The sequence below is a fragment of the Motacilla alba genome, chromosome 4A, assembly GCF_015832195.1.
Source record: "Motacilla alba alba isolate MOTALB_02 chromosome 4A, Motacilla_alba_V1.0_pri, whole genome shotgun sequence".
Taxonomy (NCBI): Eukaryota; Metazoa; Chordata; class Aves; order Passeriformes; family Motacillidae; genus Motacilla; species Motacilla alba.
In genome coordinates, this window is record NC_052045.1 from 12,424,625 (window position 1) to 12,450,646 (window position 26,022).

The 26,022-nt window shown below is 48.9% G+C and overlaps 1 protein-coding gene across 1 annotated transcript; it reads right to left on the reverse strand.

Moving 5' to 3' along the window:
- Positions 1-8,674: 8,674 nt before the first annotated feature.
- Positions 8,675-14,998, reverse strand: HMGB3 (high mobility group box 3). The gene is made up of 5 exons (XM_038123003.1): positions 14,860-14,998; positions 12,025-12,181; positions 11,396-11,535; positions 10,661-10,835; positions 8,675-10,162 (listed from the first exon to the last, which is right to left on the reverse strand). The coding sequence occupies exons 2-5, from the start codon at positions 12,172-12,174 to the stop codon at positions 10,019-10,021; spliced, it is 609 nt and encodes a 202-aa protein (XP_037978931.1). The 5' UTR covers positions 12,175-12,181; positions 14,860-14,998; the 3' UTR covers positions 8,675-10,018.
- Positions 14,999-26,022: the final 11,024 nt, after the last annotated feature.

The following is a 26,022-nucleotide window of genomic DNA, read 5'->3' on the forward strand; positions in this document are numbered from 1 at the left end:
GCTCACACTCCACCTGGTGCCAAGAAACCACCCTTGGCAGAAGCTCCCTAAGCTTTTACTCCAAAAAATATATGACAACATTTCAACCCAGTAGGACACAGAAGTACTCAAAAAGTAAGAATGCTGCCAGTGCTTACTGGGACTCAGCTCTGCTTCCCCAAGCAAAAAAAAAAAAAAAAAAAAAAAAAAAAAAAAAAAAAAAAAAAAAAAAAAAAAAAGAAAAAAAAGCAGTTTTGCCAGAAAAGGACAAGAAAACAAGGCAGCACAGCAGGAGCCACCGGCCAGGGGTGCTGTACCCAGAGCCTCATGGGTCAGATTACTGTGTGTGTGTAGCTGACAGGTAAAACAAGGCCATCCCCCACAAATTATGAATTTTGCAGGGCTTTCACACAACCTGGCCACATATTGCCGAGTCAGAACTTTCAGTGACACTGCCACACGGCTGCACCCAGCTCACTCCTCAGTCCTGCTTTAATTCCCTGGGACACGGAGTCCAGCAGCGATGGCAGTGCCAGAAACAGAGCAGGGAGGGAATTACACTGCTCCCTGAACAAGAAACCTCTCAGTGCTGGCTGGCTCAGTGTGATGCCTCCCACCTGTGGCAGGCACAATGCTGCTCCAGCAGCAGGGGATGTGTGCTGGGAGCGCTGCAGGGCTCCAGCTGTGTACAGCCACGTTTGGGTACGTCACAGCTGTGGCCAAAACTGAAGCTGCCAAGGCAGGGTATGCAGGAAAAGGATGGAAACATGAGCAAGGTGCTGGAGATGGAGGAGCAGAAAGGGAGCACATGCAGAGAGGCTGGGAAAGAAATTACTTTTTGGGAAAAAACAAACCAAACCACTATTCAGTTATTTCTGTTCACAACATAGTTGTAATTCCTTCTCCAATACTGTTTTTAAAAAAGCAGAAGGACTTTTCAAGTCCTTTTTCATCATCAAATGAAGAAGATCCTGATCCATCCACAATGATGACCACAAACCTTGTGCCCGCAGGGATGAGGGTGAGGGGCTGGGAATGAAAGAGGGATGGAGCAAGTGGAGCTGGCCCCAGGCAGACAGTGCTACAGAGCAGATGCTGCCGGTGGCAGAGGCAGCCCTGCACTGTAACAATGGGCTCAACTTCGGGAGAACTGGGCTCTGCACATGGGAAGAGTTCAGAAGCCCCGAGCTGGGTTTTCTCCTCCCCTCCCAAGCATCTGGCTTTTCTGGTGAGCTCTGCACAGCTGCCCCTGCCCAAAATCACAGGGGGCACTGTGCAAGCAAGGCCCTGAGCATCTGCTGAGTGTCACCAGCCACGGGGATGCATGAGGTTTCCCCCAAAACCTCGGAGCAGCAGGCAGAGGTGGGGCATGCAAACAGTGCCATCAGACCAGAGCATGTCCCTCCAGCGTCAGAGGGGGAGCTTGAACGCACAGAGCTCTGCTGGGGAGGTGGGGTCCTCTGCAAATAAACAGCAGTGATTGTTATTTTGGAATATAACCACAGAGAGCCACCGTGATCCCAGCGTGCTGTTCATTTTCGGCGCCTATAACCCACATTATGAAGACACAACCCACCCCAGCAGACGAGCTCAACAGCAGGCTTCCAGATGTCCACCCGCTCGCCCATCTCAGACTCCTAATCCCCTACTTTGTCTGAGCTCTAGCTCATTTCTGATGCATTCAGATTATCCAGCGAGCATAACTGCTAGTGAACATCTGAATATTTCCCCCTCCATCTCACATTTCACCTTGGAGGAGAAGCACTCCACAGAGCCCAGGCCCTTCTTTATCAAGCCAATTAGTGCAACACAAAAGCAGTGAATAGGACCAGGCAAAGCTCAATGGCCTGTAAAATCCCCAATATTTCGAGATGGGCTTCGGCCAGTTATGACTATTTTAAAAAAAAAAAGGGAAAGCCTAGGGTGAGTAAACCAGAGTGCTGGCCTTTCCAAGCACATTAAAAAGAAAACCCAGCAAATCAGTGACACGTACAAGGCAGTTCATGGATCATAAGGAAAAGTTTACAAACAGAGCAGCTATAATTCCTTCTATAACATTGGAGGACCCAAGTTTGCAAGGAACAAAAGGAAATGATTAACAGGGGAAATATGCATGGTACAAAAAGACTTTTTAGTCCAAAAAAGGATGTCCATATTTAGAAACACTTGATTCCTGTTGTCAGGGCCCTGCTTTTCCTGAATGTGTTTCTCTCCCGTGAAAGAAAGAAGTCACAAAGGGAGTTTGTGCGCAGCCATGTCACATGCACACAGGACACCGCTGATTCTTCTCCAGGATTAAGGGAAAAATGCAAACGATTCCAGAGCGAGCAAATAAAAAATTAAAAATAATCATGTCCATATTTAGGAGAAGGCTTCTAGCAACCCAGCAGCTCCTCTGGCAGGATCCCCTCTCCCACCATGGGCACCCTGAGCCCTTGTCAGGGTGGGCTGCCCAAGCACTCATGGCAAGAGAGTGGTTCTCGCTCCCCTGGGGCTACGGGGCCGGAGGCAATCCTGCTCCAGATCACAGGGATCTGCAGCTCTGCTCTGGGGCTCTTGCTACAGGGTTCTGCCACCTGCTCTGGCACAGCCCCACCAACAAAGCATGGTCTGGAAGGGGGTACATGGAAAAGAGACCCTAGCAGAGCACTTCTGATGGGCAGGAACCTTGTGTTTGGCAGGACGAGAATATATATGAAAGTGCTTCCCACCTACACATTCAGCAGCCTGTTTGTGTCCCTGCCACGAGAAGGTGTGCCCAGCACAGCCTAACATTGGCAATAACCACCTCCATGAGACACCTGAGCACAAACAGCAGCAAACATTTCTGAGAGCAGCCCTTCCCTTTGAGCCACAGTCAGTGCTGAACCTGGTGGCTCAGGCCGGCTGTGAAATACAGCACCATATGGTCCCCGGCACAGGCAGGGACCCTGTGGGCTGCACGCCGTCTGCTCAGGACCTGGAGACCTGCATCCCTCAGCTGCCTCCTGCTCCTGTTTCCCACCTCCATCACAAGTGCTCTCCCCACACGGGTCGGCTCGAGAGCACGCTCCCAGTCAGCAGCAGCTCCTGCAGCCCCGTGACTTCCATCCTTCCATCCTGATGCTGCTGTGGGCACAGAAATCTCGGGGGAATAGCAACAGAGCTGGCACAGAGCAACAGCCCATGACACTGGAAGGCCTTCCCTAAAGCACCTGACTGCTGGGAAAACACATTCCAGGCTGCTCCCAAAACTTAAATGCAAACCACACCATCTCAAGTAAGCCTTTGGGTCAGATGTGCTGAGCACAGCTGCTGTGCTGGACTGAGAGAGAGCTGGGCACAGAACAGGAGGAGAGGGTGGGGCATCCGCAGCTTCTCACGGGCAACTGTGCCAGTGCCTCACCACTTCTTCCCAACTTCTAATCTAAACTACTCCCTTCAGTTTAAAATCATTTCCTCCTTGTCCTATCACTATCTGCCGGTGTCAAATGTCACTCTCCCTCTTTTTCATAAGCCCCCTTTAAGCATGGATAATGGAAAAGTCAAAGGGCTGAGCTTTACATTCTCCCCAGCAGAGCACTAAAAGGGGACAGACCCATTTGCTCCCTCTTAGCAGAGATGCAGAGGGAAGAGTAGAAAACAAACTGGGCTAAGTCCTTCTAGTTCAAAGCCACTGAAAGCCTTCTGCGAGTCACCCTCATGGCTCAAAATATGTGGTCTAGAGGATTTTTTTGCTAGACAGCTCTGGTGGGGATCACCAACAAATGGAACACAAGTGACAGCAAGTAATTAGACAGTCTAACACTAACATTGTCTAGGGGAAGGTGCCCCTGCCTATGGCAGAGGGTTTGAACAAGATGATCTTTAAGGTCCCTTGCTACCCAAACAATTCAAAGATTCTATGATTCTATTTGGTCAGGTTCTATTCCACTTTCAGACACATCCTTTGAAGAAAGGGTTCTCTTTAAAAAGAGTTTTACTGACATCTTGATCTTTGAGCTTGGTCTGAAAAACCGCCCAGCAGCTTGCAAAATTTTAGTTACTATATGAAGCGACAAATAAAGCAACAGAAGACCCAGCATGTTTCCTGGTGCTCTCCCTGCTACTGGGGAGAAATCCTAGCCAGGACCTACAGGTAGTAATGCCTTAAACAACTGCAGAAGCCAAGGCCAGGGAAGATGCCCAGGCTGAGCTCTAAAGCTAAAAAGAACAAAACTCAACCAACATATCTTTTAAGAAAGTGGGAGACCAAACTGACCCTGCTTGCACCTTTCTCAAGCTTGTCTTGCAGGACCATGTGTTACTGCTGGCACAGCCAGGTAACACACAGTAAAAGAACAATCACACAGTCATTAGCAGCAGAAAAGAGGCATTTGTCTCAAGCAATCCCTCAAATCACTTCATCCTGCTATGGGTATTAATTTTCTAAACTAAATAAAGCAAATTTTAAGCTTCACAAAGAAGCAGTTAAAAACTTACAAGCTATAAGCTCTTACAACAACAAAGCCAGGCCATGTTTGATTAATATTTTTTAAAAAGATCATTCTTCTGACTTGAAATACCTGAGGGAGCTTTACAAGTGGAAGGGCTGAGAAGAAAAAGCAACTCTATCACTCACAGCATCCTAGCTGCCCCCCTCCACACACAGGCTTGGCTCCAGTGGTCTGTGACACTAGTGCAGAGGGGCTATTCTTGCTGCCCAGGTGTCCCACAGGGAGCCCTGAGCCAGAGCAGGTGGCAGGTATGAGGAGGCAGAGCAGCACCACTCGGCACTCACAGGCCCAAAATCAACCACAAACACATCTGAACACCCAGCCCCACACGGGCTCCCAGCTGTGGTTTGCCTGGATGCTGAATTCAGCCAGAGACTGAAGTCAACTGTGTCAGGGGACACAGCTACAGGACAGGCATTCCCTTAACACAGTAAATGCATTTTCATCTCAACAAAACAAATGTCTGCTTTTATGCATCCCAACCCCCACGGGTCATAGCCCCACCCCAGCACCAGTTTGCTCCTCCACACAACCTTCAGGCTTCCCCACTCCTGGGGAAGGCACCTGCCAGCCCTGCTCTAGCTTACCATGCAGCCCTGGCTCAGCCACCTCACAGGGGTTTCTGTGAGGCTGTGCCACATCCAGGAGCAAGAGGAGGAGTTTCCACCCAGGATACAGAGCTGTCAGCTCCAGTAAGGCTGTGCTGCTTCCTCCCGCCTAATTTAGGGATCCAGGTGCAGGAGGACATGCAGGGAAGAGCTCTTAGCAGCAGACAACTCCAATCAAGAGCATTAGCACATGCAAGGAGACATCCCCCCATCCACACATTGCTTTAGCATACAGAGATCAGATCTACTGGAAGGGTGAGATGTTTGCAGAGTGCTTTGAACACGGGTTATCAAATGCTGCCCAAGCAGGGCACACACCAGAACCCAGCCTGCAAAAGGGGATGACGACACTTCATAGGGGACAAAACCCCCCGTCAGGCATGCTGGTTATTCAGACCCTTCCCCACTGCAAGCTGACACATTTAGAGAGCGACTGCTTGGTAACAGGGTCCCCAGCACACTTTGTTTGCAGCACTGCTGTGATTCGCAATTCAGTTTATTGCATTAAAATAGTGCAGCCGTAGCCCTAGAAAGAAATAAACATGCCACTTGTCACAGTTCCTCCCATTATCTTTTAGAGGAGAGTGAGCTTGGGTGAAGATTCATAGAGGGGAGTCTAGGGCTTGTCAGAAAGCACTGCCAGGAATACAGCATCCTGCTTTCACCCCACTGGAAACATCCTATCTCCTCATCCAAGCTCCCCAAAATCTGCAGCAGAAGACAGCTTACTCGGGAGATGTCCCTCTGCTTGTGGAACAAGAGCCTGAGCGAGGAGAGGGAAAACATAAACTCAAGAGGGCTGCCAGAATTGGGCTGGAGGCTGGAAGTAAAAAGCCATTCACCTGCTGAGCCAGGACCAAGAGAAGCCCCTGCACCTTGCTGCTGCTCCTGCAGGGTTTATTAAGAGTGAGTAAAACTACCTAAACAAGAGCTGTTCAAAGGGAGAAGGTGTGAGAGATGCTTTGTGCTTGTATCCTCAGTCCCAACCCCTCCCTGTCCTAGGGAGATATGCATTTGTACTAGGATTTATAATTAATTTTACTATAGAAAATTAACACACTCCTTCCCCACAGATGTGTTAGGGGCCTGACCCAGCAGCAGGAAACCCTCCTGCAGTGACTGCTTGTGAGGAGTGACCGCCACACCCATGCTAGGACTCCCCTGCTGCAGCCCCTTCCTCCCAGAATGAGTGCTGAGATTTGGCTCACACCCAGTATTTACCATATCTCAACTGGATTTTGGAATATGCAGGCTACAGAGCAGTGGGTCTGTACCCTCTGACTCTGGGTCATGCTAAGACTCCCAGGCTCATTTTCAGGAGAGGCAGATTCTGCCCTGCACAGGGCAGCGCAGCAGCCTCGTTCATCCCACTGCATCCCAGATGGTTTGATTCCAGAGCAAGGCGATGCACCTTAGGAGCAACTGTGTTCTCAAGAGTCTGGACAATCCTGAGTGCAAACCAAGCAGCACTAACCACGGGAAATGACCGGCATGACATGGGTCAGTGCTGTCTCTGCCCCACATCACCATCAGATACTTCCTCTAGAGAAAAAGTTCTCAGACCTCTGACACTCCTTTAGGCATCCAGAGGGAGCATCCCACACAGCCAAGCCTTCCTCTGCCTCCCCCCAGCAGTAAGTGGGTTTTAACAGCTGCAGAACCAGCACCATCCCTTTTTCTTAGCTGAGCCCTGGTACCTCAGCCCAACTTCAGCAGGGAGAGAGGCACAAACATATCACATTTTGGAAACATAAGCAGTCTCACAGTCAGTTCTGTCAAATTCATGCAAGGAAAAGTCTCTTCATCCATGCCCCCCTTTGTCCAACCTATTTTATCCTTACCCTTTTCTACATATCATGGAGTTAATAAGAGATGTATTTACTTTGCCTGGCTTGGGACTAAAGTTGAACTAGAAGTTTGAGTTGTGCAGCAGCACAAAGCAGAAATGTCCTCTCTGAAACACCACAAGCATTTCAAAGCAGAGAAAAAAAAGAGCATTTAGAGGGTGTTCTATGAAAATAATGGAGCTGGGTGAAATTAAGCAGCTCCCAATATTTGAGATGACATGTCAGAACACAAAACAGCGGGGGGGAAATTAGGTGTTGTTTATATGCATTCACACTATGGCATTCATCAACAGCAGAGCATTCAGGGAAGAAACATCACCACTACATCTGCAATATCCAAATGTGAGTCCCTGGAAGCCTGCACTAGGGCTGCATTGAACAGCATCCCCCAGGAATGCCATATTTTAGGTGTGTGCAGAGCAGCAACAGGGAGTGCACTGTAAGGTATGAGACCTTGATCAAGCTCTGCAACTAAAATAGATTTCCAATACAATGAAGACAAAGAGGTGTCAGCTCTAGTCCTCATTTGCTGATACTATCAATAGGGGCTCAGCTCACTAGCAGTTAATTCAAAGCCAAGCTCGATTTGCACAACAGTGATCTACACCAAGTCCCATATGTGGCTAAGGGGAGATTTTGCCAACTAGACAATAGAAACAGCATTAGAGCTCCTGAACTGATGCCATCACTTTTTTTTTTCTGCTCCACCTCTTCCCCATCAAATTTCCACAGGCTGGGATCTCCAGCTGCCTACTCCCTTGCATCAGAAGACATGCAGAAAGGGTAGCAAATACAGAAGTACCTATTTCTTTTCCAGATGCAGCTTTATTGAGGCTTTTAAAATGCAGCTGCCCATAAAATAGGGGCAAGTACCACCTTTTTGTGCAATAAAGATACTAAAAATTACTGTAATTAAGCAACTATAAAAGTACTTCTGAGTGATTCAACTGTCGCTTAGCCTTAAAAACAAAAGTTGCTACATGCTGCTATGTTTCATGACAGTTTTTTAGCTTGCTCCATTCTGAAAATTTTCCTTTCAGGTTTTAGTCCACCTCAACACTAGGTCACCCTCTTTTGCCAAGCTGTTGTTGGTGAGAAGTTGTCACGCTGTTGAGAAGACAGAGGAAGCCAGAAGTGCTACCCAGTTAGGCAACTAAGTAGTTTTAACCACATTCTAATGTTACTGCCTGTAAGCCTGGACCCCTTTATCAAACTTGGCTCAAAAGCAGAGGTGGCAGCAGCCCATACCCAGTGTTTGCACCTGTGAGTTACTGCATCTTCTGAAACCAGCTGGACACAACAGCCCACAGCCTTGCCTTGCTGTTAATGCAAGTGCCCTCACACTCTCATCTACTCCCCACCAGGCAAGCACCGACTGCTAGAGCCAGCACAGGAAGGAATTCAGGGGTACTGTGAGGTGCTATAGTTTTCCCAACTCGTGCTGTTCCCGTGCTAAAGAAAAACAAGGTGACAGTCACCAGTTAGAGACCAGGAATTACCTTTAAAGTGCCACAAAACACCCCCAGCTTGGATTTGGAAAAAAGGCAAGACTTTGACACAGCCAGCTGGCGACCAGAGGGGAAAGAGACCTGTTGCTCCCCCACCCCACCTCACAGCCCCCAGTTCCTACTGAACCTTGTGTCATCAGAGAAAGGACACAGACCAAGTACCTGCGCCACGCTCCTACTGCAGCAGGGAGTTAGACGTAGGCACCTGGCTCCTGCCACGAAACAAGAGGCTAGAAAAAACCACAAGTCTGAAACAGTTTAACACAGGACAAAAAAGGCACATTTTAATATGTACAGCAATGCATTTGGGCTATAAATTTACCCAACACAACTGAAAAAAATCCAAACTATGCTTTTATACTTATTCCATGGTGTCAGCCTCATTCCTAGCCACCTACCTTTCTCTGCATCTCTGAATGCTGCTATATACACACACAAACAAACAATTACGTCATGAATGTTCATTTAGGCTCCCAAGTTCAAGTAATAAAGTTCAAACTTGCATAGCATCTTATGCCACTCAGCCATAAACAGTTACGATTGCATATTAGCTGGAGCAGCCATCTCTTTCAATTAAGCCAGTTTTGGCTGGCCACCATTTTTTAAATTTTTTTTTTTTTTAATCCTTGAGTCAGAATGTTTCCTAAGTCACCAGCCCTGAGGGATGCCACAGACTTCAAAATGAACCTCTTGCTGTTGTTAAGATCCTCTTAAACCAGAAATTTAGAGTGTTGTCAAGAACAGTTTTAAAAATGTAATACTGTTTATTTTGCTTCAAAAACATTTCAGCATTCTAAACATACAAAAAAAACAGAACGTTGCAAATTTGTTTAAGTACAGAGTGTTTTTGAACTTCAGTTGCTGCACTGGCTCTTCACTTAGTTGACGATGAAGAGATGTCTACAGTTTCAGTTTAAAAACTACCGCACTTAACTAAAAAAACCCATACACTTCTCATGCCAGCTGAACCCCCTTCCACAACTAAGAATGGCAGCAGAATGCTATTTCACTATATACAGAAAGACAACTTTAAGCTAAATGGACGCCCACTGTAGTGTAAATAGATCTACCCTCACAGTGCATGCTTTGGGCCATGGCACCCCGGGGAACGTACAGCCTTTCCAAGTAATCACTGCTCCTCTAAGGCATCATCACTCTAAGCATGTACCACAAGAATCTGTCTAGTTTTTACAAACTATAGATATGTACAGTTTATAACCCAGGATTTTCTAGCCAATAACCATATAGTAACACCACCTTACAAATTAAAAAAATGCTTGAAACATTTTTAAATGCTTTGTTACACCAACAGCAAAGTGCACAGAGTTAGGAGAACACTAGAGCGCCTTTTCATTTTAAAAATGTTTGGAAATATGTACAACTTTGATACAGTTTCAGGGTGCTCACTACACCCATGGCCACTTCATGTAAACCAGTTACAATTTCTAGAGCACTTTTAGAAACTACAACGCGATCGGAATCCAATTTTTTTTTAATTAAGCCTAATAAGGGCAAGAGACACCATCTCAAATAAGAGGTGCTTCATTTATGGTGTTTCCCCTACTCTATGGTATTCACATGGAGACAAGTATTGTACAGTTTTATTCATCATCATCATCTTCATCCTCCTCTTCTTCATCCTCCTCCTCCTCTTCGTCTTCTTCCTCTACCTTTTTCCGAGCAGCTTTGGTTGCTGCTCCCTTTGCGCCATCAAACTTTCCTTTAGACTTGTAGTCTGCAACATCCTGCAAAGTCAAGGGGACGTCTTAATTTGCTCTAAGCAGCAAACACACACAGCATTTGTACAGCAGCGGGCGTTAAGGTAAGGGGCTGGCCTCCCCCGCTGCACCCCCAGGCAGGCACAGCCAGCACGGGAGTACACAGCTATGCAGACACCTCAGCATGCTCATGAACCATGGAGGCCTGGAGCCCTGCATCATGGCTATTTCTTTCAGGAGGAGAATAGAAGCCAGCCTCTCGAAGTTTCCTGATAATGGGACAAAGCTCCGGTAACAGCACAGCAGACGCTTTTTGAAGCAACGCGAGCAGCCCCTGCTGCACATCGCTGGGGAAAGTTCTCTCTCCTTGCTGAAATCTGCCTGTGGGTCCCTATCCTGCTCTGCCCCAACCTGTGCAAAGCTCGGCTGTAACTACGCTGGGGCCAGCTGAGCTAGGCCTATGTTACAAAAGCACATCAACAAAAGAGCTGGTACAGAGGAGGCACAAGTGACAACTCTCCTTACCTTCTCGTACTTCTCCTTCAGTTTAGCTGCCTTATTATTGTAAGGCTGCTTTTCACTATCACTGAGGTTGTTCCACATTTCGCCCAGTTTCTTCGCTACGTCCCCAATAGATATGCCAGGGTTTGTGGACTTGATCTTGGGGCGAAACTCTGAACAGAAGAGGAAGAAGCCAGACCTTGGGAAGAAACACCAGAGGACAGTCAGCATTTACAGCAGCACGCCCAGGGAGCACCCCTTCCTCCATCCCTCCCCCATAACACTGACACATGCATGAGCACACAGAGTAGAAACTTTTCTTTAACTTAGAAAAATCAAACACAAGCGTAAACGTGTTTTGATTTTACTGCAGCCCAGACCTGCAGCCTCCTTTACTCAACGCTCCTTACTAAGTAAGTGTTTTGTATCCCCTCACCCAATTTCATTTAGATACACAAGTCTCACTGTGAGAGAGGCTCACTCAGCCACCTGTGTCTTCCTATGAGACACACAGAGTATCCTCCTATGAGATACTCCTACCACTGAGTTTAAGAGTACCAAGTATTGACAGTTTGTGTCAGTGCCCTACAAGCTCAAGACCACAAGCTGCCTAGAAGGTTTACAAGACAGTTATGACTACCAGTCCTGCCATACTGACACTGTGTCCCCCATCTACCTACTTCCTGGAAAGCCATGTTACATACAGGGTGTGAAAATGAACCAAAACACGTATGCATTTAACGTCCCCAAGTTACTTACGGTGGTCGTTTTGGGGCATTGGGGTCCTTCTTCTTCTTGCCACCCTTAGCTGGTCCATAGTCCTTCATTTCTCTATCATATCGTACCTTATCAGCCTTTGCCATTTCATCAAATTTAGCCTTTTCCTTGCTTGACATGGTCTAAAAAACCAAAACACGAGATGCCAAACTTGTGATTACCCAACTGTTCAATAGCTGGCAAACTTTATGTAAACAAGCAGACACATATCAACTCAATACGGGAGCTTCAGAACTTGTTTGTTTTTTAACTGGACTGTCCTGTACGGGAAATCACAGCCACCACAGACACACTCAGCAACAAGGAAGCAACAGAAATGAGACCAGCACAGTCGGAGTCCTCATATGGACACACACCTGGAAGGAAGTAGCTGCTGAAGGGCATTGCTTGGGAATTGTAAAAAATGCCAGACTCCACCAGAAGCAGATACACAAGGCTAAAATGTTCAGTATTGCTACAGGCCCCAGCAGCACCTGACCAATGGCCAGGTCAGCTTGCCAAGAACAGCACACAGACCAAAACAGCACCAGCTCCCTTCATGTTCAGACACACACACATCACCCTAGCATATACTATAAGAGGTTCCTTCAGGAAGTCACAAATTAAGGTACCTTCCACCTCTCTGAGCACTTCTTGGAAAACTCTGCAAAGTTGACTGGAACCTCTGGGTTCTTTTTCTTATGTTCCTCACGGCACGTCTGCACAAAGAAGGCATAGGCAGACATCTTGCCCTTGGGCTTCTTCGGATCACCTTTAGCCATCTTGACTCTGTAGGGACAGAGGAAAAAATAACAAATAAATGATATTTAGATGAATGCACACACCAGTGTATGCATACACATATGGTGTGCATATATTTATATACACACACACCCCCTCATCAGAAACACACCCCTTACCATCCCCAATACAGAGAGTTAAATTATTCTCCCTTGATACTTGGGTTGCAGACCAGCCAAGAGAAACCAGTCAGTGGATTTAAGTGTTACATTAATATATATTTACATCATGTCCAAAGACTGGAGACAGACTATTAAATATACATACTTCTGCCTATTAAGCCTTATATATGAACTAATATAAAGTATCTGTTTTAGTTGGCTGCCACACTGGGGCTGGAGTGGCATGCACAGTGCCAGGCAGTGACTTATCCTTTCAGGAGCTGGAGTGTATGTCTTAGCAGCTGATGCCCAGGTAAGCAGGCAGTACAAATTAGTTGCCCCGGGAAAGTGCAATAACCTTTTACATATAAAAAGGGCACAAATACAGGCTGACTTTAACCACAATAGGACCCGTGGAGCTCTGCGAGGTGAGTTGTGCTTGCTCTTGCTCCACCAAGTGACACATGTTTGAGGCATAGTGGTCAGCGCAAAGATGCAATCGGCAAGTTACCGAAACGACGGTGCTAACTTTTGGGCTCCATTTCTTTTCCTGCTTCCGTATTAAATTTTCCCCGCTTAATAAAAAATATCATAAGCCCGCAACAGTATTTTCTATTTACAGTTTCTAAGTCCCTTGAAAATTTAATTTTTATTAGCAGAGCGTTAATATTTAATTGCGCCCATTAACCCGCCAGGTGCAGCAAAAGCGGCCGTGAGCCGCCCTGCCCGCTCCGGCCGCTGCCGGGACACCGCTGCCCCCGCGGGGGCGGAAAACGCGCGGTGCCGGGGCCCGGGGCGCGGAGCCGGCCCCGCTCCGAAGTTGGGGGCGAGCGGCCCGCGGCGGCCGGTCCGGTCCGGTCCGGTCCAGCCCGGCCCGGGCCCGCTCCGCGCCCCTCCCGCACCTGCGCCCCCCCAAGGTCACGGCGGCGGCCGCGCTCCGCGGCGCGGGCACCTGCGGCGGGGCCGGGGCCGGCGGGGGCAGCGGCGGCTCCGCCAGACGCCAATAATTCATCTTCCATTTTGTGAAACGCCTCCTGATGAAAGAAAGTGCCCCTGAAATGCGGTGGGGCGGCGGGCGGGGGGCGCCGGGGGGCCGGGCGGCGGCCGGGGGCGCGGGGCGCCGGGCCGGCCCCGGGCGGCCGGGGCAGGCGGCAGCGGGAGCGGCGGCGGCCGCGCTCCGCGCCCAGGGCCGGCCCCGCTCGCTAAGATGGCTTCTCCCGGCGCCGCCGCCGCCGCGCCGCCGAACAAAGCCGCGTTCCCCCTCCGCCGCGCTCGGCCCCCGCGCCCGCCGCCCCCGGCAGCCGGCCCCGCCAAAACGCCGCCCCCGCCGCCGAGGGGCTCCCCGCTGGCCCCCCGGCGGGCGGCGGGGGCGTCGGGGCCGGGGCGCGGGCGGGAGCCCCCCCCCCGGCCCCTGCCTAGCGCAGCGCTCTCTAACAAAGGCTCCCGTGCAGCCATTACCGCCGCCGCTACGCTCCTCCGCGCTGCCAGAAAAAGAGTGCGGGGAGCCCCGGGGCGGCCCCCCAGCGCCCGTCCGAGGACACGGGAAGGTGGGGGGAGAGGAGCCGGGGCGAAAGCGAAAGGTTTGAGCCCCTGGCGGGGCACCGGGAAGGAGATTTTCCTCGCCGCGACCCCCCTCCCCATCCCTGTGCCGCTCACACGTCTTTCTTCCCTTCGCCGGGGCTCTCCAGCGCCAGCCATATTAATGCCCACAGCACGGGCGGCGCGGCGCGGGGAAAAGGCGATGCGGGGCTCCGCCGCGGGCGCAGCCCCACCAGAGACACCTTCTCGGGCAGGGGAAGAGCGGCGGAGGCAGAAGCGAATGGATCGGGGGAGTTTGGAGGTGGCGGCGGCGAGAAAAAAACTGCTTGGCCGGGACCGCCGGGCGCAGCGCGCAGGGTTTATCCCTGTCAGATGCTAAAGCGACAGCCATATTAATGCAGAATAAACAGCGGGCACGGCACTGCGCACGGCCGACAACTTTCCCACCGCCACCAGCCCCACCGAGCCCACCCTGGGAAAGGGGCACATAAAAGCCGAGGGCGCCGCGCGTTTTGCCGTGCGACATTAGGAGGCGGCAGAGAAAAATCCCTGCCCATGCGGGGGAGAAGAGGAGTTAGTCCCGGTGTAGTTGCTGCACCAGCCATATTACTCTCGGCGGCACGGGAGCCCAGCGCGGAGCTACGGGGCTGCACCGGGGGCAGGTGGCCCCTCGGCGGCGGGGGGAGCTCCCGGCGGGGCAGGGCAGGACGGCGGGGGACAAACGCTGCGCCTCGCCCGCTGCCCACCGCCCCGCCAGCTGCGCGCAGCATCTGCCCCGGCACCGCCGATCCCCGCGAGAGGGGCGAAACAAAGTTTTGGGTGAATTTCCCGATTTTTTTCTAATTAAAAAAAAAAAAAATCAAAAACTCGGAGGAAGGAAGAAACGGAACGCAACATTAAAAAAAAAAAAAAAAGGAGAGAAAAAAAAAGCATGCTAGGGCAGGCAGGGCAGAGGGACGAAGGCGCGGGGGCAGGGCGGGGAGGGGGCAGCCGCCCCCCGAAAAGTTGCGGCGGGGCTGCACGTACCTGTATTGTTCGCGGTAGTGTGGACAGGAGCGGAGCGCAGGGCACGACGCGGGGCTCGGCGCGGCTCAGCCTCGCGTTGGCTGCCTACGAGAGCGGCCTGATTGGCTGCGGGGCTCTGCCGTTTAAAACAACCTCCTCGCCCGCTCATTGGCGCGGCGCCTCATGAATATTAAGCGCGGCCGCGCGGCGGTTGGCCGGCGCGGGTGAGGTCATTCATTCAAAAAGAGCGCCCGCCGGGGGGACCGGGGAGCGCGCCCCGCCGAGCCCCCGCCACGTGCGGCAGAGCGGGACCCCCGCGGGACCGGGCGGGACCCCGGCACGACCCCGGCACCGGGCGGGCACCGAGCGGGACCCCCGCGGGACCCCGGCACCGGGCGGGCACCGAGCGGGACCCCCGCGGGACCCCGGCCGGCCCCAGCGCCACGGGAGCAGGGGCAGCCCCGGAGCATTCCCGGGGGGCGGGCGGGACCCCCCGGCCGGCAGCAGCCCGTTATCGCTGCTGTCTGCCCTAAAGCCGTAAGGGGCGGTTCCAGTTGCAGCGCACTGTTTGCGAAGCCGGCTACTACTGCGCGTAGTGGAACCGAGCCCAAAATAAACTCTGCTGACAGTCCCAACACACAACGGGTGGAGAAGGAACTACAGAGCAAGAAGCCGCGTTTGTGTGGGGAGGAACAGAGTTTTAACCACTCGTTCATCAAATAAAGAATCAGTTTGAATTACTAGTTCTCGCACACTTTTACAGTTTATTTGGTATTAACTTTCCAGGATTTGCTTGTTGTTAAAGAGGTTGGTTGCACATACAAGGAAATCTGTTAAGTGTGCCCTGGTGACTGAAAGCAGCCCGGTGTGACTCCAGGGCTCCTTTGGCTCTCTGGAAAGAGCTGTTTCCTATAGGGCAGCTGCCAAATGGTTAAACTGGTATTCGTGGCTGACCACAATTGTTGGTTGGCTCAGAAAAAAGAGCTGTTATTTTTAAGGATGGAGCGGTAAGACTCAGAAACCGCCCCATACTGTTATGGGCTGTTCGTAACTGCCGCCCTGTTATGATAGCCAGAAGAAACAGTTGCCCTCTTTAAGGAACAGATAGTGAAAAGAAGCCTCCACCCTGGGCTGAGGCGCTGTCAGGCAGCAGGGTTTACCAGATACCGCCCTGTGGAAGCGCTTGTGGCTATAACAACATATGGTCACAGGTTGCCTTTGCCGGAAGAGATCAAAACAACACGGCTGATGAGACACAGAAGAGTGCCAGCCTCCTGCTGACAGATCCACTGGGAAGCATGCAGAATTTCACCCAGGGTATTAGCCAAAGTCCTGCCTAGATTTCTCCCGTAGGGTAAATCTCTAGCAAGCACCCAATCCAATTGTTGGCCTATGTACATTACATGCTTAGAGACCTTACAGCCATGTCCTTGGGCTTTTCAAAGCATACATGATAAAATCAGTCTTGCTAGCCTCTTGCCCTATTTCTGCCTTCTCAAACCAGAAGTATGAAACAAGGGGCTCATTCATAAACATTAATGAGGTTACCTGAGGGACTGTATTCTGTAGCATCATCATAAAATAAGACAAGCAATACTACTGCAGGAAAATCTCTTTGTAGCTGACAAACATCCCTTTCACCTATTTTTAGGGATACTTTCAAGTGTTCCAAACTAGTTGAATAATTAAGGCTTTTTTCTTGGCTCTTGAGTTGCACAATTTTTCATTCTGGAGCACTTTCTTCCTCAAACCATGATCTCACCCTCCAGAGCACACCGAGCAGAGAGCATTACTAAGGGGATGGACGGGCAGTTCAGGGGATGGAGCTAGCTTAGGAGAGGCACCTGGCATTGAACATGCTATCCCACAGCCATCTCCAGGGCATCCCCCCAAGTTCTCATCAGCCAAAGGAAACACCCCCTAAGACACTTGTTCTAGGAAAGCCAGGAAAGTTTTGACAGCTGGCCAAGGGGCAAAGGAGATATTTTGGTAGCTGAGAGACAGCTGGGTTGGAGGTTTTATCCTAGCACTTGCAGCTAGCACTTGTGCTTTTGAAAGCAGAGGAGGGCTGAGTAGCAAATGGGCGAACATAACCCCCAGAGGGAAAGCTTCTACTCACCCCCAGAACTACCACTGCTGCAATTCTCGTGCAGTGCCCTCAGCTCCACACATTGCACCCGGCCCCTGTGTCTGGGCCCTTTCCTGCCGTGCACCAAGAAAACCACACAGAAAATTGGCTGAACAAATCCAACCCTTTACTGCCACCTCTTCCAGTCCATGCAGTCCCCCTTCCTCATGCAGCTCACTTCTCTCCTGGCCCCTTCTGGAGACAAGGCAGCTCACTAACCCAGCAAAAAGTAAACAAAGCCCAAAATTCTACCTCCTTTTATGCTGGGTTAGCTTTCTGCTGGATTAGTGGACTGAAACAGTGTACCAAGGAGTGAGATGACTACCGGAGCCAAGGCAAAGAAAGGAGTGTGAAGAAGGATACAGCCACCAGCAGAGACACTCCCAAGTGTGGGTTTGGTAAATTTTAGGGAATTTTGGGGTTGGTTTTGTGTTGTTTTTTTTTTTTTGTTGTTTTTTTTTTTAATATTACATATTACCATGTATTTAACTATAGGAAGTGTGAGGGAAAAAACACAACTTAAAGAAACTTTAGGATGCCTGGCTTTTGGCACAGCAGGCAGCAATGTTTGCACTGATGCTAGGAGAGCTCAATACATAGCTCTGTACCTTCCCTTCAGAAAGTCCTGAGCTGATCCCCACCAGGCAGGATTTCTTTTGCAAACACATACTACATTTTTAAGCAACTGTCAGCCTTACCCTACATCCCACAGCAGGGATCCAGGTCAGTCAGTACCTTGAATATAAGGACTGAGGCCTAAGTGTTGGCCAAGGCCTCAAAGCAAGCAGACAGCTCCCCATACTTGCAGCAGCTTGTGCTGAGAAGATGGACGGCAAAGACCTGTCCCAGGCAGTCACCAAACACTGAAGGCTTCTGGCCACGTACATCATGTTGGTGCTGTCCAAGAAACAGGAGAGGTACAAGCAGCTGAGTCCATGCTCTTACCTGCCAAGATGAAGCAGTATCTTCTCTTCCACTGGAGATGATGGAACAAGGAGACAGCTGTGAAAAAATCTGGAGCCACCGAGGACCCCTCCAACACATCAACAGACTACATAAACATACTTTAAATTCAGTAAAGTCATCCACAAATGAAATTGCCTTCTTCTGTTCCACGGAATTGCCTGAAGTCTAGAGTAAGTTCACCTATTACCCAGCCAACAGCCACATCTCTTCTGAACACCAGTGACAGCTTGGTGGGATTGGCCCTCTGACAGCTCCGTCCGTCTTCTGTTGTGCCAGAGGGCAGCAAATGAAGGCCCATCGTGTGCTTAAGCTATTCAGAAATAAAAGTGCTGGAAAGGACCAGAGCTGTAAGTGAGCTTCGTGGAACACTGATCGCTATGGATCAGCTCCACGGCTCATCCAGCCATTCTCACCATGTTCCTCCACCCTCTCATTCCCATTGGTGAGACCATGAATGCCTTGGAAGGATCACTGAGAACAACAACTGTATGTTAAAGATTAATCCCCAAGACCTTTAAGCTTCCCAGTATGAATCCAGATTGTCTTGATGTAGGACATTAGGCTGACATTAACCTGTGCTCAAGCTTTTGCTAATTGCACTGTGCCCCACCTGGGATGATTTCAGCCAAAGAGTTGATGTGATGTCTTTACTGAGCTTGTCCAGTATTGGTCAGAGCATGTTGTGCTTGCTGTGTTGGACATCTTCCTCACGGGCAGTATCACCTACTAGCAGCTAGGAAGAGGCTGGTGTGACTTCTCACATTGAAATTGTAAAGCATCTCCGTGCATTGAAGTACACCAGTCACAGAAAAAATATTTGTGCCTTCAATACACTGATATCCCCAAAATGAGCTATTGTGCTGAAAAGCTTCCCAAACACACACCATAATTTCCAGGAGGAATAAAATTTGCCTGGTTCCTGTTTTGGAGGGGCAGCTCAAATACACAGCACACTGTCAAAGCAGTTCCCTTACTGAGGGGCTTCTTGGGCTCAGATTTGGCAGCATTTCTGGGAATAGCAACATAAGCTCCTCTGGTCTGTAGCATACATTGACTGGATATGTGCTATTTCAGCCCATCAGCCTTCCATTTTCACTGCTGTTACCTGAATTTCCTCCTTTTTTATGTATCAGCTGATGCAGGTATCAGAAAGCCAAGAAAGTTTGCAGGGGCAAATAGCTGCAATGAGGCATGCTGCAACACAGCATCAGTCCATTTGCTCTTTGCCCACTTTTGGAATATGTCGAGCCCGTGATCGTGGTGTTAAATCAGAAGCACCTATGCTGTTGTGCTCCTGACCATGACACTGGGGAGCTTATTCAAGGCAAGGGGTAGAGGAGCCTCCAAGAAATCTCACAGGAAAGCTGTCTGCAGTCCTCCTGAGATAAAAAGTAATTTTCTGAGGCCTGGTAGGCCACAGAATGCCATGGGTCACAGAAAAAAAATAGAAGTGTCCCAAGAAGAAACACGCTTGCTGCTCGCAGGGTGAGGAAGTTCTGGGGAAAACATTTGTGAAAAATGCTCAGCTCTCTCAGGCATGCAGCTTGGTTCCCATGAGATGTTGCTTCAAGCAACCTGGACATCCAACGTCAGCACACCAAAGGTGAGCTCACAGCCCTGGCAGAAACACCCCATCAGGGACATCCCTCTGTCACAAGGGTTTAGCCACCAGGCAGGGGCCAGCACACCCTCCACTGGCCCTTCCCGGGGCTGGGACCGCAGCGCGCTCGGATGGTCACAGACAGCTGAGCTCCCTCTCAGCAGCCCTGTGAAACTGTCCTGGCCTGGGCACAGCAATCCCAGCACATCAGCAGAGCTATGAAAGCATCCTGCCCTCAGCCAGTCGTTCCGTTGTGGTCACTGAGCTGCAGTTCCAGCAGGGTAATTAGAACTGCACTTGGCGCTTCCACTTCTATCTTCATTGCATCTCTTCAACACTCGGGCAAAAATCCTCTAGTGGAGTCTTGACCCGAATGAAAAGGCTGATATAAATACATCCGTAGGGTTCTGCCAGCAATTAAGAGAAAGGATGAGGGAAAAATCCCTCCTAGGAATCTAACAAAGCCAGGAAACCTTTTTAAGCAGAACCAGCCTATCAGAGTGACAGAGTTGACATTTAAGGTTGGATGGACAATAGCGACATGAAAAGTGTTAAATGACCTGTTTATCTCACCAGCATATTCATTAGGCTAGTTAGGGGGCTATTTCAAAAGCCTTCAGCGTGGACCTGGCTTCTCCTACCACTGACCTTCTGTGCTAACATGCAATGGAGATGAAGAGGCTCAATTAACCCTTCTCTAACTGCTATAGTCAAAAGCTGATTGAAGAGGTTTCATTTACAAGTCCAAGTTTTTTATTTTATTTTTAAATCAAGAGTTTAACTTTAGTAAAATGAGAAGGAATCCCTCCATACAAAACCCTCCCAGTCTTGCAACACTTGGGATTTCTACACATGGATTTTCTGATGCCCACAGCCTGAGGCTGAATTCCAAGTCCTGTAACTATAATAAAATATTTGTAATTGCTCACTGGGATCTCAGCCAGTTAGAATATTTCCTCTTTAACCTATGAAACAAAAAGAATTATCTTAAATACACGCTGAAAGTAGAAAATAAAATTAGCAATGGTGTTTAAGGAGCTTGGCAGCATGCAAGTTCAGAGAGACAGAGGTTAATCTGTTCCCAATTCAACTATGAGAAACCTTATGTTCCAACAATTAAAATATTAGTCTAAATGACCAGGTGACCCCCCAAATTCCCTAATGGGGTGGCACAGCCTGTTATCCCCTGTAGCCATATCCCATTAAGCTGACACCTCTGCAGGAATAGGATACACTCTCAGTTGCACACACAAAATTAATTATTGTCAAATGCACTTCATGGGGACTGAGGTGAGAAATACAAGTTAAAATAATTGACAGTCATACTAGGCAGCAGTTCAAAACCTCCTTGCAGTCTAACCACAGGCAAGATAAACAGAAACTCACGGTTACCTTCACAGGTGGCTCCCCCTGTGTCTTGTCATATTGTCCACGTTCCTCTTGGGGTTTTTTCCTTCCTTTTCTTTCTGCTCTCCCTGGTTTTTTTTTCTCTTCACACCTTGGCCCTGGCTCTTTCCCAGCACATGCTGCCAGGATGCCCAGGGGGTGGCAGGCAGGCAATTTGCCCCTGCACACAGCAGCTGCTCCACGAGGTTTGCCACCGCAGCACAGCACCTCCTACGCTCCCAGACTCCTGGAAGTGGGGTGCCCCCTGCATACTGCCTCTTCACATTCCTGGCTCGTCTCTGCTCCCTCATCTAACACATCCCTCCTGCCACAACACTCTTTCTTCAGGCGTCTCCTTCCATGCTCAGCTACCACAGGGCCATCTGCTTTCATGTATTTTCTTTTTAAAGATGCACTATCCCAAGCCTTGTAAACCCTAAGCGACCTGGCGTGAGAGCAATGAGCAACACTCAGCTTCAGAGGGGTCTTTCTGCTTCTGCTTCACATGCACAGAACTACACCAAAAAAACAATCAAAAAACCAACCAAACAAACAAACAAAAAAGGGCATTTAATGAGTGCAACAAATTAAAAAAAAATAATAAAAGCACATTTATCCACCTACCCCACCAAGCCAAAACCCAAAAGTAGAAAGACAGGACAACTGGAAACAACCTCTGCAAGTTTCCCATAGCCTTCAGAGAAGGTGGAATCAAGATGCAATTTTAAAGGAGAAGATTGTAAGTGTTTCCCTTGCACTTTAATTGGCAAGTAATCAAGACCACATTCAATGCAACACAAGTTCTTGCAATCACGCTGTGACAGCAGACCAAGAAACTCTATTAAGAATCCAATGCAATTACAACCCAACAGCAGTCCAGCAAAGGGCTGGATACAAAGGGAGGCATGACCCCACATTAGAAAGAAGCCGGTGATGATACAGCTGAGGTGTAGTTCAGACACCATCGATGTGACACTGAACGAAGCAATCAGAATGTCTGGCACTGGAACAAGAAAGCTGCACTGGATACTTATTTCACACTCCTGAAATGTTGCTGGAAGGAGAGTTGCTTTCAGATCACTAAGTAACTGTTCCCAAAGCCAGGAATACCTGCTCCCACCCCACACCCAGCAGTATCTGCACTCCAGTGTGCATCCTTCCCTCTTTGGCCATGCTGCCACTGCCACAGTTCCAAACAGGACCATGGCACACACAGCATACTGACAAAATGATGCTCCAAAACCACTCGCATTCAGATGAATGAAAGAGGAGAATGTTTCCCAATAAGCATAATCTTGGTGCTACTCTATCTCACAACACATGTCTGAATGAAGCTTTGAGTCTGGCCATGGTTTGCAGCTTATGAAGATAGGCTCCTGTCTCCAATGTCACTGTGAGACAGGGAGTGACATACAAAATCCTTGGCTACAGAGAAGGAAAGATGAGTGTTCTCCTCGGGAACTGTGAGCTGAGTGCTTGGCCTCTTCCCCACCCAGTCAGGCTGCCCAGCAATCAGCAGCAGGGCTGCTTTGCACAGTCCAGCTTCTCCAGCTGGCATCTGAAGTAGGCTGAAGGTCTGGGTGTGGGAAAACACGGAGAGCACTGAGTGATTCCAGCCAGGTGGGGAAACACACTGCTAGCACATCAGGCCTTTAGGAGGGGTTGAAAATCTAATTCTCAGAAAAGACATATACAGCAAAGGTGCTGCAAAGGTGGAGGGGAAAGCAGCTTTTCTTGATCTATCACCTGCACTACACTGCTGGGACTAAAGATCTCCAAAACTGACTGTAAAGCTAGGAAAAGAATACATTGCCCATATGCGTGTAGGTGCAAGAGAAGCTAAGGAAAAAAAGTGAATTGAAGTTATAAGTGTTTACAGTTTAGGGAATATTTAATTGGTTGTAAAAAACCCCATTGGTCTGACACTGCACAGGATGAGTCTTGCCTTCAAAGAGTCAAGTGGACCTTCAGTTAAAAAAGGAAGGTGAAAAACTGGCTCAGGAAAGTGCTCAATGCCCCTTAAGCTTTCCCCACTCTTCCCCATGACCTCTCTGTCCCCCATACTTTTTTTTTTCCTCTTCTTATAAATCTGTTCGGAAAATATTGTTTCCTTTTTGGTATCAGTTTTGTGCCATCACTTCACCATAGCAACAGACAGCAAACAGCAGTTCCAACAACTGAAGTTGCCGGCTTACTCAGGTAGGCTCTCCTGCTGCAGCAGCTGCGAGTGACTCCCTGCTTCTGGAAGAACAACTAGTTGCATAATTCCTGGTTTATTTCCACTAGAAGAGAACACACACAGTTAACTAAATGCCACCAATTAAACCATCATTAAGGCAGGGATATTTTCAGTACTGCACTGGTCTACAGCTACACTGTTACTGCAGCACACCAGGCTGATTTTAGAGTGACTACCTCAAATTCTGGAGACAGACAGGGGCCACAAACCCCTGAGGGCAGCCGGGTCCATCCTGGGCAGCTCCCCTGCATACACCTCTGTGCTGGCACAGGCCACGTGCCAGCAAGGCCTGAGCTACCTGAGCCTGGGCTGAGGTTTTGTGAAAGATCAAAAGTCCAGGTGGCTCCCAAGCAGTGCCCAGCGGTGAGAAGGGATCTGAGCTGAGGCACTGGAGCAAAAACTGAAGCACACAAGGCTCACTCTTGATACTGGACCATGCAGGTGTTTTGACAGATCAGCAGGAAAATAAAGAGGTCAACAGGATGATGAAGGAGAGGAAGGGAAGTTTTGCAAGGCACAGTTGGGACTTACATGAATATCTTTATATCACTGAAAAGCCCAGGAAAGTCACAAACTGTGACAAGGTACCAAACTCAGGTTGCCACCAACAAGTGCTTACATTGATCCTTGATGATGTTGAAGGAGCAATTTTTTTGGGGGGGAGAAATTTAATAATAAAGGGTAGATTTCTGCCAAGTGCTCCTTAATTCTTCTAGCTTTACATTCATTGGATGTCATGTTTTGTTACCATATTTGATTCTTGTTTTGCTTTGGAGTGTAGGAACATCACAGTGAATGAAAAAAAAATACATTTGAAATATATATTGAAAATGTTTTGAAAAATATATTGAAAATGTTTTTAAATTTTTTTCATTTATGCACATTCCTTTTAGAGAGATACATATGTATAGAAAGTCCATTAAGAATAGCTTTAAAGGAAGATGAACTTCCCCCCCAAAAAATTGTGCTATTTAAATTTTCTTTTAGGTTTGTTAACCCATTTTAGGTTTAAAAGACATTGTCTGTTGAGATTGGGGAGTGTGTTGTATATCTATAATTAACTTTTCTATTAAATACAACTTCTCATATCAAGACAAGTGTTCGATAAAATTCCGCCAAATATCTCAGCTGTCTGCTTTTCCCCAACTAAAAGTAGATGCTTTTCAAAGAAAAAGAGCTTCAATGACAAAAGAAAGACAAACATATTGAAAATATTAAAGCAGAATAAAAATCTGCCAAACTTCCTTGCCAGTATCATCAGTGACAACACACTTTCAGGATATCCGCAGCAGCCTAGTGTTGCATTGAAGAATATCCAAATAGCTTAGACCCTGCACAGCCCCTGCTGCTCTTTGATTTGTAAGCTAGTGTCCAAATCCTGACCTCCAGATCCAAAACCCCACTGAATTCACTAGCATTTCACAGATGAAGTTCAGGACAGAATTCAGCTTTGAGCTGCTTGAGTTTAATTTGCCCACAGTAAGTTTGCTGTCGGGAGATGTTTTTTCCCCACCACTACACAAACTGGGAGGATAAAAATTTAGTAACTAAAAATGTTTTCCAGAATCCTACTTTCCTAAGGAAAAAGAAAAATGTAATTACATGTAAATAGCAGAGTTATTTGATCTTACTGTGAACATGGTAACTGTGGTGTCTGGGTTGTCCTGTATTCTTTCTGTCCTTCCATCAGCTCACTTGTTTTCCATGTGGCTGCTTGTGTACTTACAATCGTGTCTGGTTATCATATGCTGAACATGATTGCTTTGCACTCAGACTTACTCCCAGCATGAAAATTATTTGAAAATGGCCGGAAGAGAGAAACACAGCCATCATTTGAGAAACTCACACAGCAGAGTGCTCAAGGGCTTCCTTTCAGATTTGCCTTCCACCAAGAAAAGGCACTGTTACAATGACAAGTGTGTTACAACAGGAAAATCATGTGGGATGCAAAATTAAACTCTCAGTCACAGGTGAAGTATCAAGGCAGTAGAGGAGTGCATACACAGAACTGCTCTCTTCTCCCTGCCTCCTAGGAAAAGCTGGCAGTGCCTTGTCCCTGCAGAGGCGATGCTGGAGATGCCCAATGCCCACTGCAGGGTAGAGAAGCACCCTCCCAGCACCGTGTCCTTCCCTGGCTCTGCTCAGGGCACTGACTCCCCAGTCAGCAGGCAGCTTCAGTGCCCCGAGCTCCCCCAGCCTGGGTCCTGCTCCTCTCCAGCCAAGCCATCTCCATCTGACCCTCTGCCCCTCTCCCAGCTCCTGGCATTGCTCAGGAGGGGAGGCTGTGCCCACAGCAGGGGTAGGTCACCCTTCCAGCCCCAGCTGAGAGCTCTGCCAGCACGGCCAGGCCCCTGGAGCACACCTAAGGAACAGGGGACTTTCCGATGCCCCGAGCCAGCGTGGCCACACCAGCAGGATTGTGCAGCATGGACTCCTATGCTGTGTTAGGGTTTCTTCAGGGGAGCACGGGGTGGCACCTACGCTCAGCCGAGGATTTGAATCACGCCTGGTGACAATTTAAGTCACGCTCGTCAAGCCAGTGCAGATCCAGACAGAAATCAGGTGGGATTTCTCCACGCACAGAGCACTCTGTATTTCTGAATGGCAGATTATGTTCCTCAAGTTCCTCTACTTCCAGCTACTAAGCATTTCTTCCCTCTTGTAGCAATTCTGGCCAACAACCCCCACTACTTCTTACCCTCTTTGAATAATCACACCCTTACAGTACCTCTCACAGCCTAATGTTTTACAATGAAACCTGAGAAGCTCTGAATAATCCTAATAGCAGTTAGGCAGCAGCACTCGCACAATTATGATATAAAAGGTAAGTGTGCTCCCACCAGCTCTCCATTTAAATTTATAGTG